General features: G+C 40.4%; 2 protein-coding genes and 1 non-coding gene across 5 annotated transcripts in view; 2 read left to right on the plus strand and 1 right to left on the minus strand.

Annotated features, from left to right (window-relative positions):
* Positions 1-2,725, plus strand: part of LOC138025114 (tumor necrosis factor-like) — a 32,274-nt gene extending 29,549 nt beyond the window's left edge. For all 3 annotated transcript variants that reach the window (XM_068872367.1, XM_068872366.1, XM_068872365.1), the window contains 3 exons: positions 850-915; positions 1,781-1,835; positions 2,143-2,725. In XM_068872367.1, coding sequence (XP_068728468.1) covers positions 850-915; positions 1,781-1,835; positions 2,143-2,489 — 468 coding nt within the window. In that variant the 3' untranslated portion in view covers positions 2,490-2,725. The remainder of the gene's footprint in view (positions 1-849; positions 916-1,780; positions 1,836-2,142) is intronic.
* On the minus strand, positions 1,197-1,270 carry Trnat-ggu (transfer RNA threonine (anticodon GGU)). The gene has a single exon. It is a non-coding gene; the product is annotated as a tRNA-Thr (tRNA).
* Positions 2,726-8,708: 5,983 nt separating the features above from the next.
* On the plus strand, positions 8,709-13,741 carry LOC138038078 (collagen triple helix repeat-containing protein 1-like). Its single transcript, XM_068883898.1, has 4 exons — positions 8,709-8,865; positions 11,056-11,174; positions 12,279-12,578; positions 13,190-13,741. The coding sequence occupies exons 1-4, from the start codon at positions 8,853-8,855 to the stop codon at positions 13,541-13,543; spliced, it is 786 nt and encodes a 261-aa protein (XP_068739999.1). The 5' UTR covers positions 8,709-8,852; the 3' UTR covers positions 13,544-13,741.
* Positions 13,742-15,000: the final 1,259 nt, after the last annotated feature.

Below are 15,000 nucleotides of genomic sequence, written 5' to 3' on the forward strand. Positions count from 1 at the left end.
ACTGAGTATCGTTCGTTAAAGTGTTATCCCCAGTAAACGGGGCAGAGTTTACAAAACATCAATCCAGCCGTTTAGTAGACTTTATATTTCGTCCAACTTGAATAGCAACCTTGTTGAAAATATCAGGCAGAGGTTGACCGAGGCTCCGTAAAAGTATCAAATGAAACAGAAAATTAAAAACTCTTACTATGTCTCTATTATATAATAAGCATGTCGAAATTTGCGGCATTGTGCTCCAGGCAAACGGATATAGAAAGGCCGTTCTCGTTTCTACTTGATATTTATAAACAATAAATTGCAATAATTGCATGGATACCTCATGTGTTCTTTCAGTATTCTTTTACTTCGAGAGAGTTATGATGGCTCGATTACAGATGAAGTTCGTTTTTGTCTTCAATGCTCTGCTCTACATCAGTTTTTTTATGCCTGGGTTGGGAGGAAAGCAAATAAGATTGTTTTTTAAATTTCGACAACCTTAGATTTTTCCTTCCAATAATTAGGACGAACAAACCTAAAATAGATCATGCCCCTGATGAGTGCTTGATTGTATAAGAATGCAGTAAAGACCATTAAAAAACAATTCCAATCGATACTGAATTTTGTAATGATCAGCTGCGACATTTTTGCTCGGTTTTTCAAAACATAAGCGTTAAAATATCAGGAACACCTTACTGAAGCAACGTTTCAGCTGAGTGTAAACCGTCTCTGATATTCGATTTAATTTTCGATATAATGAAAAGCGGCTGGAGTTTTGTGTTGTATGAAGCATTCGCTACTTTAATTGGTGCAGCAGGGATATAAGCTACGATTTACGTCGGAGGCTGATCATATATGTTCCTTTGCTTGCAGGGAACATGTGCAAACCCAGGGATACCGATCAACATTAATGTTGGTAACTGTGTAGGCCCTGCAAAGGTAAGAGAAATTTTCATTATCTTGTCCTAATCTTGATTATTTAGGGGCTTTGACAAAACGCTGACCCCCGGTCAACTGACCCCTTACTGACCCCCCCTTACTGACCCCCTCTAAACTGACTGGAAATATTAATAATAATAATAATAATAATAATAATAATAATAATAATAATAATAATTAGAAATTTCGAGGCAAAGGAAAGGTATAGACTATATATAAGAGAAAGGAACACATACCGTGCATTTTTACCTTTCGACACACCCTTCCGAAAAATTGGTTTTTGCCCTGAGCGGGACTCGAACCCACGCCTCCCTGATTACCAGTCGGGCATGCTAAGCCACTACACCATCAAGGCTACCACGCTGGCAACGCAGCAGATTAATGAGATGACTTAGCAGCGTGGGGATCCCTAGGGCCCAACTTTCCTCCACTTGAGTGTGTATCCTTGCCTCTTAAACCCCAGACAGGGTTTAGAACACATGAAAGTAAAAAAATTTTGTGACGTAAAATTTTGGAAACAGGATAATTTTTCGATGAAAAGAATCAGTAGCTAGCAGCATTTAAATTTATTGATTTGCGTAGATTTTGGAACTCAAATCACTTCATTTTCGCGATTTCGTGAACTGAAACAAATTTATTTACAACGTTAACAACTGTTCGCAACAACAGAGCTTCTCGGTAATAAGATCTTAAACGTCAAACCTTAGCTCTTAAATCAATATTTAAAAAAATCATACAACTATAATCAATACTCTTATTTAATTTTGAACGAAACAAACCAAACTGCAACTTATAGCCTGATATGTAATATCATATTGTAAACTGAGTTCTCCTCACTCATATTTATATTTTGGCCACTTGATAGCCATCTGCTCACATTGAGGCCAAGAAAGGAGACGCCACCTATGGCAACAACCAAGGTAATTTGCACACTAGAAGTCATCGTCGTCTTCTTCTTCTTCTTCTTCTTCTTCTTCTTCTTCTTCTTCTTCTTCTTCTTCTTCTTCTTCTTCTTTTTCTTCTTCTTCCTTTTCTTCTTCTTCTTCTTCTTCTTCTTCTTCTTCTTCTTCTTCTTCTTCTTCTTCTTCTTCTTCTTCTTCTTCTTCTTCTTCTTCTTCTTCTTCTTCTTCTTCTTCTTTTTCTTCTTCTTCTAATTTATTGGAGAATTGTTGATTTTTGCCTAAAAATAAAACAACTTAGCCTACTTCGATATTGCCTTCTTTATAGTGATCCAAGACTGGTCTGTCAATGCACCAAACAGCCACATCGCAGGCGGAATGACTTACAAGGATGGAAAGCTGACTGTACCCACTCCAGGCCGGTACTACATTTATGCTCAATTCTACTATCACCACACCGGACGAATTAACCTTCGTGTCAACAACAATATCATCACCATGTTACAGCCACCTGCACCTCACCGTTCCGGGTCACATGGTGGTGCTTTGTATGCGGGAGGAGTATTCCAACTTAACGCTGGTGACGTCATCACCTTGTTAGCTACCAGCATCCACGGCACCGTGAGAGGCCACATGAACCCCTTTCACAGTTACTTTGGCGCGTTCCTAATTTGACGTCTTGACAGCAGCGATCGAAATTCAGCCTTCTGCAGAAGCCGGCTTTTTCATTGTCTGTTTTTTAAAAGCCTATAAACAAGTTAGATTTTAATAAGTGGGTCTCTTAGTAAGATCAGATGCATAAAAGCTTTTTATCGTAGTGCTGCACTTTACTTCACCTTAATCGCAGATGTTAGAATTGCCTGTAAGTATCAAGAAAAAAGGGTCAATAAAACACTTTGTCGGCTGAAAAAGGCTGTTAATGTTTTAAGACTCGTCTATGGGTTTTGTTTGTAATGTAGATGGAAGAGCAGACCAAATGTAATAATCAGCTTGAAACGGAATTTTAAAAGTAATTCGAAATTACTTCAATTCAGTGAACTCGCTGCATAAAGAAATCTTTGTCTGAATTTTTAGAGTTCCACTGACATGGTTACCAAGCTGCTTCTATCCTCAGGGTGCTTGTACTCTGGGTAAATTAAGCCTCTTTGAGGTGGAGTGGAATAACTTGAAAGAGATTCAGTAAAGTAGGATTCCATTTGTCATTTCCCCATAGTATCTGAAAAACGAGTAAGCGACCTATAATCCTTTGTGCTGAACTGAAAACAACGTTTCTTCTTGGAAATTTGTACATCATGAATGGTTTACTTCAAGCACTTGGCAATCGTTTTATTACCACAAGCCAATTCTAGAGCAAATACTTATTTACAAACGTTTTCTTAACTCTCGCCGCGTAAAATGATTTTACAAAAGTCAACTAGTTGCCTCCGCACTAGGCCAAAACCCGAGGAGGCAACCCCGCGTAAAAAGGGACAATATTCAAATTAATATGCAAATATAGGGGAAAGCAATCTCGATTTGCTCAAGCGAGCGCGCAAGGTAGTATCGGTATTGCTTAACAGGGCGCGCAAGGTGTTATCGCTATTGTTCACCGAGTTGGCGAGGTGTTCTGGGTAACTTGAGTCACGAGGCAGAAAGTCACACGGCGCATCGATATCGAAGGTTCAGCATAGCGATTGAAGGCGAGTATTTTTCGAATATTTACAGCGATTCCTTTTACTTTGAAAATCAAAGATTACATATCAGAAATTGATTTTTCAGGCACAAATCAACAGGGGCGACGTTTTGTCAGACACAAATGAAATCAGAAACAGGGGGCGACAGGCTCGGCCACGAACTGCTAGACGCAACCTCAGGAAGCAAAAGCATCGGTATTATCTTAGGCGGGGGCAGAAGTAGTGAAAAAAATTATTGCTAGTTTAAATTGTAACAGCATCAGAAGTCAACATAAGAGTGGTCCTCGTAAAACCCTTATAGACAATGAGAAACCTTATATTATTTTAGGATGCAAATCTAAGCTGGACTCGTCGATCACCAGCGGCGAAGTCTTCCCGAGTAATTATGAGATCTTTCGTAAAGACAGAATAATTAACAATGCTGGCGGAGGCGTTTTCATTGCTGTCCATAATAAGATTCTTGCAACACACGAATCAAAACTTGATAGTGATATGCAAGCCATTTGGGCGAATAAGAAGAAGCCATTTTACAAATTCACCAAAAGTGACTCTAATAAAGTGAGAATGAATGCTACGGAACTTAGTAAAGCCTTCTTTAATAAAAACCCTTTTGAGTATCAGTAGACGATAATTTGCAGTTTTTTAATGTTGGCCTGATGGAAATTGTGTCCAAAAGAGTATCTAAAAAGAACTGGGTACATGGTAGGATATCCCATGGATTACTACTGCGGTTTGAAAAAACCTTTAAGAAAGAAGAAGAGATTACATAATAATTAAAAGAAATCAAATGATCCATTAGATAAAAGGTAAAATTATGAGTATTGGCCCAAGTGATAAACCAAAGAAGTTCTGGTCTTGCATAAAGGCCAAGACGCAAGACCAGATTGGTGTTCCACCACTAAGAACTAATAGTCTTAGTAAAGGTAATACCCTAAGTGCACGATTCCAACAAGAGTTCCCACGGGAAGATATATCATTGATTAAGGATGAACAAGTGTTCTCACAGGAAGATGTATCATCCCCAATAAAGGTTTTAGTGGCACAATATGCATGGACCCAATAACCTTTGAAGTTGAGGGAACTAAAAAGCTCCTTCAAAATCTTGACAGCAAAAAGGCAAATGGTCCCGAAAGCACCCCTTCGCGAATTATAAAGGAAGTAGCCTCTGAGATTGTTGAAGTCATATGCTTTCTATTCAATCAATCTTACAGTTCAAACGAATTACCTTCGGATTGGTGTAAAAGCGAATATTGTACCTATTTTTAAGAAAGACCCTAAGCAAGATACTAATAATTATAGACGCGCTATGTAAAAGTGATGAAACACTGTGTCATTTATCGAAGTATCATGCGGCATCATCCGGAACATAATAACATTAGAAAAATATAATCATTCTTGTGGCGGAAACCCAATTGCTGCTTACTACATGCCCACACACTATAATATTTGTTTTTGAACCTGTTCATCATGTAGAAGCGATGGAAAGTTGTGCCAATTTAAAGCCAAAATAGTTACAAAAAAGTGATACTAGGCTAAATAACCACCAACAAGAGAAAATGACGAATTCAGCTGCAAGGGTGGAGAGCAAATTGCAACATTCAAGTTGATTGATCAGTATGCTTGCCATATCTGAATATCTCAAAATATATATCATGCTTTAAAAGGTGAACCTAATTTCGCCAGCAATGCTTGCTCAAACTTTTGACATTGTAATTTGGCAATGAGAACTCTTGGACAAAGAGATTTCAGTGCACAAGAAACTATGGACTTACTGTTTTTTATGAAATTATAATAGCACAACTTAAAACTCTTTTTCTACAGGGGGGCCTCAACCCGTGACCTTCCCGTCAGTCTGTATGACTCTCGCAGCATATACCCCAATCAACACAATGCATTAGCTCCTTGTACTAAGGATTCACCGCTTGATCTTTATGCAAAACGATGTTAAAGATTTTCCAGATATAAAGAAGCTGGGTCTTGTATGATTTATTGAAAAATATTGATCAGCAAAAGGAAAACTAGTTAACCAGTCTTCACACATAGTTCTTTGAATATTTCCGTACTATTCTCCAAATCCCCAAGGCAAATTTTACAGTTTATTTTGCAAACATCAATTATTAAAGTATAAACCATGGACAAATAACCAAAATAATGCTTGGAACAGTAAAGAATTACATTGATGCATGGCATTGATAAGTTGAGTTCACCAGAACATGTCAGATTGCATGTTCCAAATTGGGAGAAGAAGTTGCATGACGAAATGCAAAATGCCGAAATAGATAATATATACAACGTCGCAGTTGTGGATGATGAAACATGTTAAGAGGAATGGATAATCCTTGCGTTATCCCGCATTAATGGTCTTTCTAATGCTTTATCTTCAAGTGTTAATTCCCATGAATGGCACTGTGATGCTGTTAAATACACAGACCAGCAAATTGGAGAAACGCCAAGTTGGATCACAGAAAAAAAGAAAAAATTCTCTCCCAAGGAAACAAACATTTTCAATCAATACAGAATCATTCAGTGATGAACAGAGACAAGCTTATGAAATTGTTACAACTCACTCAATGCAAGAGAAACCACTACATTTGATTATTAATGGAGAGGCTGGAGCTGGTAAAAGCTATTTAATATATGCACTATTCTATGCCTGGTCACTCATCTCTAGGGTGGATTGATAGACGATGCACACAAGCAACTGGTCTGCATGAAGTACTGTTCGGTGGAAAGTCTGGAGATCCTGCTCAATAACCTCCAGTACGAGATAAGCCATTATACCATTCTAAACCATCAAGCGCAATTGCAGAACAGGGCTATTGTACCTAGTAATGCTGCTCCCAGTTACATCATGGAACTAATAAGACCGTACGAACCTGTCAGGACTTTAAAATCATCTGGTTGCAATCTTCTTCATGTACCTAGATTTAACCTTAGACTTATGGCGGTCGATCTTTTGCAGTTGCTCCTCCAATCGTATGGAATAGACTTCCTTTCAGAACTACTAACTTGTACATGCGCACCACTATCGAATTTTGGTTGCTTTTGTAAGTAAAGGATCACAGTTTACGTCATGATCCCTACGTTAATTCTTTGCACTTGTATAATTAACCACATCATGTTACAAAGCCGGACGAAAAAGCCTACATATATTTTCTGTACACCCAAAACCCAGGAATTAACTTTCATCCATCATGGTTTCACCTCAAATCGTCCACAAGTCTGCTACTTCAAATGTCCACAGGTCCACACTCCAACATGTCCACAACTCTACAGGCCCACACGCCCACAGGCCCACATATCCACAGGCCCACACATTCACATGTCCACAGGTCCACACATGCGAATCTTGTCAGGTCCACTGGTCCGTTGTCTACGGGGCCACAGCTGGTATTGTCCACACATCCCTAGGTCCACAGGCTCACATGTCCACAGGTCCCTCAAGTGCATAGGTCATATGTGCACATCTACAGATCCACACATCCACATCTTCTCGGGTCCACAGGCCCACGCTTCCACAGGTCCACACATTCACAAGTCCGCGCGTCCACACGTCCACACATCCGAATCTCCTCAGGTCCACACGCTCACAGTCCAGATGTCCACAGGTACCCTGCATGTATTGTCCACACATTCATAGGTCCACACGTCCACATGTCCGCACTGATTTTCACATGTCCACAAGTCCATACGTCACCACAAGTCAACAAATCCACAAGTTTTCCACAAGTACTCTTCTTAGTTGACAATAGCCCTCTTCACGGTTAGTTTTTCTCATTTGCATTACAATGTAATCTAACGTGGATGCGAGGCAATTTCGGGTTAAAACTACAAAATAGCCCGAAATTGCCTCACATACATGCTAGATTATATTGTAGTGCAAATTAATGTATAACGCTCTGAACTACCAGGAGATGTGCCGTCTCATGATAAGTGGTTTCCTATCATCATCATCATCATTACATCTTGGAGATATTGCAAGATCGCATGGTTTGGATTATCACTTTTATGCTGACGATTGACAGCTGATGATTGTCACCTGTGTTTATCTTTTAAAACTCCATCTTCGGAATATATAGCCTTTTGCAAATCTAATGTAGAAGCCTGTGTCTCCGATGTCAACTCATGGAAAGTAATTAGCAAATTAAAGATAAATAGTGAGTCATTCCGCATATTCGAACCCAACGTTTTAATTAAGCCAGCTTTGGTCAACGTTTCTAAATAGACGTTTATCTAACTTCATTATATCATCATAGATTTTTGAATTTTTGTTTTTTTTTGTGGATCTTTTAGACCTTTTCTGGCATACTTTGTAATCTTGCACGTTTGCATGCGGGAAATTATTTCTGTAGTTATAATAAAGACTTCAGTGATTGATTGATTGATGAGAGAAACCCTGAGAACGAGTTTGTAACTTTAGTCATCCTAATCAGTGTCCGTTTTAACTCCTTCCACACTAATGCGATTAATGCGTTGATTTTGTAATTAAGTTTTGTGGAATCTTTTAGCCGAAAAAAGAATGAAGTGAGTAGACAGGTAAATTTCTTGAATGGTGCTTTTCAAGGGCACAGCGAAGCTGAGGGTATTAGGGAGCTTCAACCTTTACTGCTTTCAAAGTATCTACAGAAGAAAATTGCAATTTATTTGTTTGTTTCTCTCATTTATTTGGAGAAATATCTCAAGGCGGATACCAAAAATAGTACCTCCAAACATTTGAAAAAACCCTCTTCATTTCAAACTCTCCTGGGGTTAATCTTAGTTCCCCAGATGTTTACATTTCTGGCCCTTTCTTTTCATCCCCCTCTTTTCCCCGTATCCCCGATTAAAGGACGCTCATTCAATCCGGCTTGAAGTTAAACGGCGCTTGCAATGATGATAACGTTAAACCTCAGTTCTCGAGATTAATCTCACACATACATTGACTTTGCTTGCACTGGAAAAAAACAAACATGACAGATTATAGGTAGGTAATAGAAAGACGACGCCATCGTTAATTTGCATGTTAAACGTGCAACTGCTGGAGGAGAAATCTGGACATCCACTCACAGAAAATTAAGAAACTTGGTTTATTTGGGTAAAAAATATTATATGTATATGTATTTGTCCATTGTTTTCTGAACCAATCACGAGAGCCGTTGTAATGGCTGCGTGCTTACCCCCAACCCCCATGTACCACGCATCTCTTTATAACCTGTAATTTCATTGGACCGTCATAAGTTGCAGCGACAAGGCTACATTGATTTTTCTTGCTTATTGTTTTCTGAACCAATCACGAGGGCCGTTGTAGCAAGTGCGAGTCCTGTATTTTTCATATTTTCTGTTTGTGAAGGGACTTGCAACTGCTGAGGAAAGGTTACCGTAGCTCATGCCATTTGATTGTAAGTTCGTCCTTCTTTTACATATCCTGGTAATTTACACGGTTCCTTAAACTTTTTTCACCTTTTTACCGCACTTATATCTGCATGCGCACTCCATGTAGTTTTCCAAAATACTACGTTGAGCAATTCAACGGCAGTTGCCTTCAAATAAGCAATTAAGTCGTCAAGTCATTGCACTAGGAATTGCCTTGAGCGCGGCCTCTTGATTTTTGTAACTGAGATTTCCAGTCATTTATTCAAGCAAGTCGGTAGATGCAATTGATTTCCATATCAAAGATCATCACCTCCAGTTGTTTATCGGCTTGCTTGCTTGCTTGCTGGATGACTGATCGACTGATGGCGCAGTGGTGAGACCACTCGTCTTCCACCAATGTGGCCCGGGTTCCATTCCTAGACTCGGCGTCATATGTGGGTTGTGTTAGTTGGTTCTCTACTCTGCTCCGAGAGGTTTTCTCCGGTTACTACGGTTTCCCCTCTCCTCAAAAATCAACATTTGATTTGATTTGTGTTAATTGTTAATTTCAATGTACAGTGTCCCCAATTAGTACTTCAGCGCTAGAACGTCTAGACACTTAAATAAAGTTCCTTTCCTTTCCTTTATTCTATCTAAGGGAAATAAATGTTAGCAACGAATTAGCGAACATCCTTGTTTTTGATTGAAAACGGAGATACAATCCGCTGCTATATTATACTTCTGTCGCGAGTCCTAACTTTCAGGCCATCTTTACCAATTATCTTTTTCGTCGAATGCTGCTGGTTAGCGCATTTTCGCTTTTAAGTTTCTCCTCTGCGTGACTCAAAAACAAAAACTGTTGCGGGAAAAGAGAATTAAAAGGAATTATCTAATCAAACGTCAATCAAGATTAATTAAACAAAACCGTGATGACTGATCTGATAACAGACCCATGTTCTGTTTATCAGTATTTGTAGATAAGCTTGAAAAGACTCCACAATAGCTGAGACAAACTGGGTTCAAATGCAAACAGTACCTCGTAAGTTTCCAAAGACAAAGAGGGAGCATTTGTCACTTCAAAAGAATTTAAATGATGTGAATTAACTTCACATTTCTAAAGCCAATAGACTTCGTATGCTCTAGATCATGAAGTGAAGATGCTCTATTTCGCTATCCCTCACAACGTATTAATGTAGCACTATAAACCGGCGATAGGCTTACTTCAAGAAGGAGGCTCCGGATTGAAGCTTGCATACAAGCGCAAGAAGACCACCTCCAGAAGCGAACGCATTTCGAGGCGAACTTAGCCTGCGAACACAGACGTATTTCCGGCTGTCACTGGTGACAGCCGGAAATACGTCTGTGTTCGCAGGCTAAGGCGAACTATGAACCTCTCGTTTTTCATTAGCTTTCGGCCGCACAGCTGCTGAGGCCCTCCCAGGGTTTTTGGGGAAGAAAACAACATGGCTTAATGGGACTGGGGAACAGGGGAACAATGACAAAATATCCTTGGGAAGAAGGGAACATAAAAAGCTTGGAACAAGTTTGAGAGTCCTTTTTGGAACAGCAGAACAAGGAAACCCCCACCTCCCCCTCCCGACTACACCCCCCCCCCCCCCGTTCTCCCCACTGAGAGGGCCTCGCTACTGGTAACTCGATATGTACACTACATTTACTCATTGTAAGCTCCGCATCTTCCTCATCAGCTATCTTGCAAGGCAGTGCTTAAACTTTTCATTTGATTTTATCTTTACGGAGACAACCCATCCGACGGAGATGGTTTTTGTGTGCTAAGTGAAACGTACATCCCATCGGTCGAATCCCATTTTGCTAATAACCTTACAGACACCGAGGGTTTGGGGTCAGGTGGCAAATTTTTAACAGACGGAAGTTGCTTGGCGACGGGCGAATTCAGAGCTGGAAGAGACACAACATGTGGCTAGGATTAGAAATACATGTAGGCAGTCAGCAGCGACCAGCTTATGTCAAACATTAGAAAAAAAACGGAAAGGAAGTTTAAGTGTAGTCGTTCTAGCGCTGGAGCACTAATTGGGGACACTGTAAACTGAAATTAACAATTAACGCAAATGAAGTCAAATGTTGGTTTTTGAGGAGAGGGGAAAACCGGAGTACCCGGAGAAAAACCTCTCGGATCAGAGTAGAGAACAAAAGGATTATTAAGTAATGGTTGTCCTGAAAACACATAGCACCATTAATTATGTTTCTTTAATATGCAGGCTCCTTTTCACGTTTGATCAATCGAATCATGTTCCGCAATGTGTTGTTGTGTCTGCTGATGACAACATATGCTGCAGCGACAGTCAACAGCAGCAATGGGCCGTCCCAACCGACCACTGTGAGCATTTTAAAAAGATTATAAATTAAACTAAATTATAATTTTTTAATAGATATCACATATATCACGTAAATGCGCTGTGTCCACCGGAGTACCCAGCGAAAAACCTTTCGGTACAGAGTGGAGAAAAAGAGGATTATTAGTAATGGTAGTCCTGAAACTACTTAGCATCCTTAATTATGTTTGTCAGGAACCCATGACCCGGAGCCTACAACTCTACTGTGTTCGTGTAACGGCGTTTTCACAGACCGATTTATTTTTAGATTGAATTTCCCGCGAATGAGACTCCCACAGGAGCCCGATGACCAATTACAAGAAATTAAGCTGACGTCATAGGGTCACCGAACCGGAACTGCCTTTGTTTTTTGACCTAATTCGCGGGAAGGGCTAGTCTAAAATTAAACCTACTTGTGAAAACGCCGTTTCACAGACGCTGTATGGAAGTTGCACGCTCCAGATGGGCTCCTGTGTTTGTTTATTTACACCTGCTCCTTTTCACGTCTGATCAATCGAATCATGTTCGTTGTGTTGATTCGCTCTCACGAAGGGCTAACGCTCGAAACGTCAGCTTTTGGAATCCCTGAACGGTGGTCAACTCCGTTGATAAAACCAATTTTTTTTGTCCACGAGAGCCGCGAGCTAGGAGAATGATGATGCGTCATCCATTGCTTACCAAGGTACACCATCACCACCAGCCTCCCTTCTGTGCAGCCCCCTCCCCCCCCCCCCCAACGCATGCATTAGGCATGTCCCGATTGCGCTGGAAAAATCGCCAAAAAGTGATCAAATAGTGCTCGAATTTTTGAAAAGGGGCTTGAAATTTAGAAATAGAGCTCGAAAGTTGCACAATTTATATTTCCTAGCAGACTTATTCGCTATTCCGTGCTATCGAAGCGCCTTCTGGTGCACTTAATGCGGCTCCAGAATTTATTGCTACTGTAATTGGATTAATCATTCATACGTCTTCAGACTCGCAAAGCTGGTTTGTTACTTACCTCTTGCAGCTACAATCATTTAATCAATCTAGAAATATTGCTCCAAAGGTCACAAACAAGTTTTTGTCAGCAACTATCACAAGTCACTTTTGTTTATATTCCAAAACAGGACGCACAATGTCGATCAGGATGTTTCGGCTGCGGCATTCCCGGCATGCATGGAACGCCAGGAACACCAGGTCGTGACGGACGTGATGGGCGTGACGGAACAAAGGGTGACCAGGGAATGCCGGGAAAAAATGGGCCCCAGGGACCTCCCGGTCAATTTGGTCCTCGGGGATATCAAGGAGAGACTGGAGTCCAGGGTCCACGTGGCCCAAAAGGGGAGAGGGGCCTTTTGCCAGTTAAGAATTGGAAAGAATGCGCTTGGAAAAATCTCAACGATGGTAAAGACAATGGGCTAATCAAGGTAAGCAATGATATAAATCAAGGTAGTATTCATAGTTAAAGCTAGATTGGCCAGTTATGACATTCTAAACAACAGCGGGGTTGGGGTCAATCCAAGTGGTATGCAGTATATGTATTTGAGGGCGAAACAGAGTACGTGGAGAAAACACGAAACACAATAGATGACACTCGAGCGTTCATAGCCAATTATTTTCGGGCCTTTAAAATTGGGGTCCGTCAAGTTTGTATTTGAGATACGATCAGGTAGGATTCCGCTATTAGTGAGCTCTTCTCACTTAGGAACGATAGTGTTAACCTTTTAATGATATTCTGCAGGCAACGGAATTTCACGAACTGGAAAAAATATAAATATTACTAGACTAACTAGTAACACCAGTACTACTACTAGAATTAATAGCTGCTATACGTGTCTGGTCAACAATTGTTTGCAGCGCACGTGACACCCTTCCGTATTTCGCCAAAACTGAATAAATTAAACGCGTATTAAGTCATCCAAAAATCAGGGTATATAAAATTGTTGTCAATGCAGTTTGTTATATATCAGGAATCCTAATGGGCTCCTGTATATATACATTCATTAAATAAGGTTAGACCTAAAATCTTTTTCTTCAGGAATGTGTGTTCAACAAGAACCAACCCAACACCAGCCTCCGCGTGTACTGGACAGGATCATTGAGAATCTATCATTGCCATGGTTGCTGCAAACGCTGGTTCTTTACTTTTAACGGTTTTGAATGTTCATCCCCTCTTCCAATTGATGGCATACTGTATATGGAAAGTGGTCAGTCCCAAGACATTCATCGCGTTCGTCACATTGAGGGTCACTGTGGCAGCATCCCTAAAGGCAAGGTGCGCGTGGGATTCTGGGTTGGCAATTGTGAGCGGCACACGCCTGGCGACGCTTACACGGGATACATTTCAGTTTCTCGGATCTTTGTTGAAGAGGTACCGGAAGGACAGGTTTAATAACATTTTAAAACAGCGTCACTGATTTTAGAAAGCCATGTTTTGAATGCGATTTGTTGAAGCCTTTGACCTATTAGGTATACAAAGATAGAAAGCTGCGATCGTTAGTTTTCCATACTTTTTCTCAGTATTTTTTTTTTGTTTTTTGTTATTCTTGATATTAAAGATACAGCAAAGAGAACTAATGATTTCTGGTTTCAACTGTTTAATGCTTAGTATGCGTTTTACAGGACAAATAGAAATATACGTCAGGCTACTGAAAATGGCGGTTAGAGAAGCACATTCAGAGCAGATGTCAAATGAGTACCTTAAAAACCCCGGAGCGTGTAAGAATTGGGTTTGGTCTTATAGCTTGTACGGATAATGGAAGATGGCGAGACAGTCTTAAGTCAATCGCCGAGCCAATTGCTCGTCGATCACAGCAAACAAGAAAGCTCTGATTCAGGGTCAAGAACATGGCGTTTGAATTTTTGCCAGTCGCCTGTGTTAGAAAAGCTGGTTATTATTTCCGACACTCGAATAGAAACATACATACAAACAAAAAACTTGCAGCCTGCAGTTAACAGTTAAGAAATTAACTAAAATAAAGCAACTTTCTTCATATGGCAAAGATTGCAACAGAAGAAACGAGTGCCAGATTGAGAATGGCGAACTTGTTGCAATCTTTTTTGTCATTTCCAGAGAATCTGTCCGCGGATGGTTTTCACCAGCTTTGAAATGGGTTTTGTGATTTTTGAATCCTTCCTTGGGTTTCGAAGATTTGTTCTTTTCACTCATGCTCCAAATGCACACTCTTCTACAAATCCTTAAAGCCCGTAGATAATGAAGAAATCAAATCGGAGACAAATTTAACGCTAGTTCGGGTAAAAATGCATGCTTATACTTTAACCGAATCGTCGAGCGTTAATGTGGTTTTCACGAATTGAGTATTGTAGACCGTACACAAATTTAGTTGTTACTAGGGAAATTACAACAATGGCGACCCAAATTGTTCGTCCATTCGTGCAGACGCTATGCAGACGCATTATCAGCATTATGCATCTTGTGCCCTTCAGACGAACTAAGCAGGCGCTCTCGATCGATCGACACTATTCAGGGGCACCGAACCACAGGTAACCCAGGCTCACTGTGTGCGTCACGCAGGTATTAAAATGTATAGAGAACATATGAGGCGAAGTTTAGGTCTGGAAATTTGCTAGAAAATGGAAATAAAAATCGATAAAACTTACCATGTGGTGAGCGTTGTTATCTTTAATACGTATACGAAGTTTCGGGAAAAATGGTCCCCGTTCACCTTCCTTCATACTATAGTGACTAGGGAGGAGACGGAAGCCAGCTTATGGACTCCGATCGACCCAAAATAAGCACGGTTATTTTTCGCGAAAATCGAATCCAGTCGCTAAATAAACACGCCAGGCTCGTGGAACATGAATTTCTCTAAACCATGAATCCACTGA

The sequence above is a fragment of the Montipora capricornis genome, chromosome 2, assembly GCF_036669925.1.
Source record: "Montipora capricornis isolate CH-2021 chromosome 2, ASM3666992v2, whole genome shotgun sequence".
Classification (NCBI taxonomy): Eukaryota; Metazoa; Cnidaria; class Anthozoa; order Scleractinia; family Acroporidae; genus Montipora; species Montipora capricornis.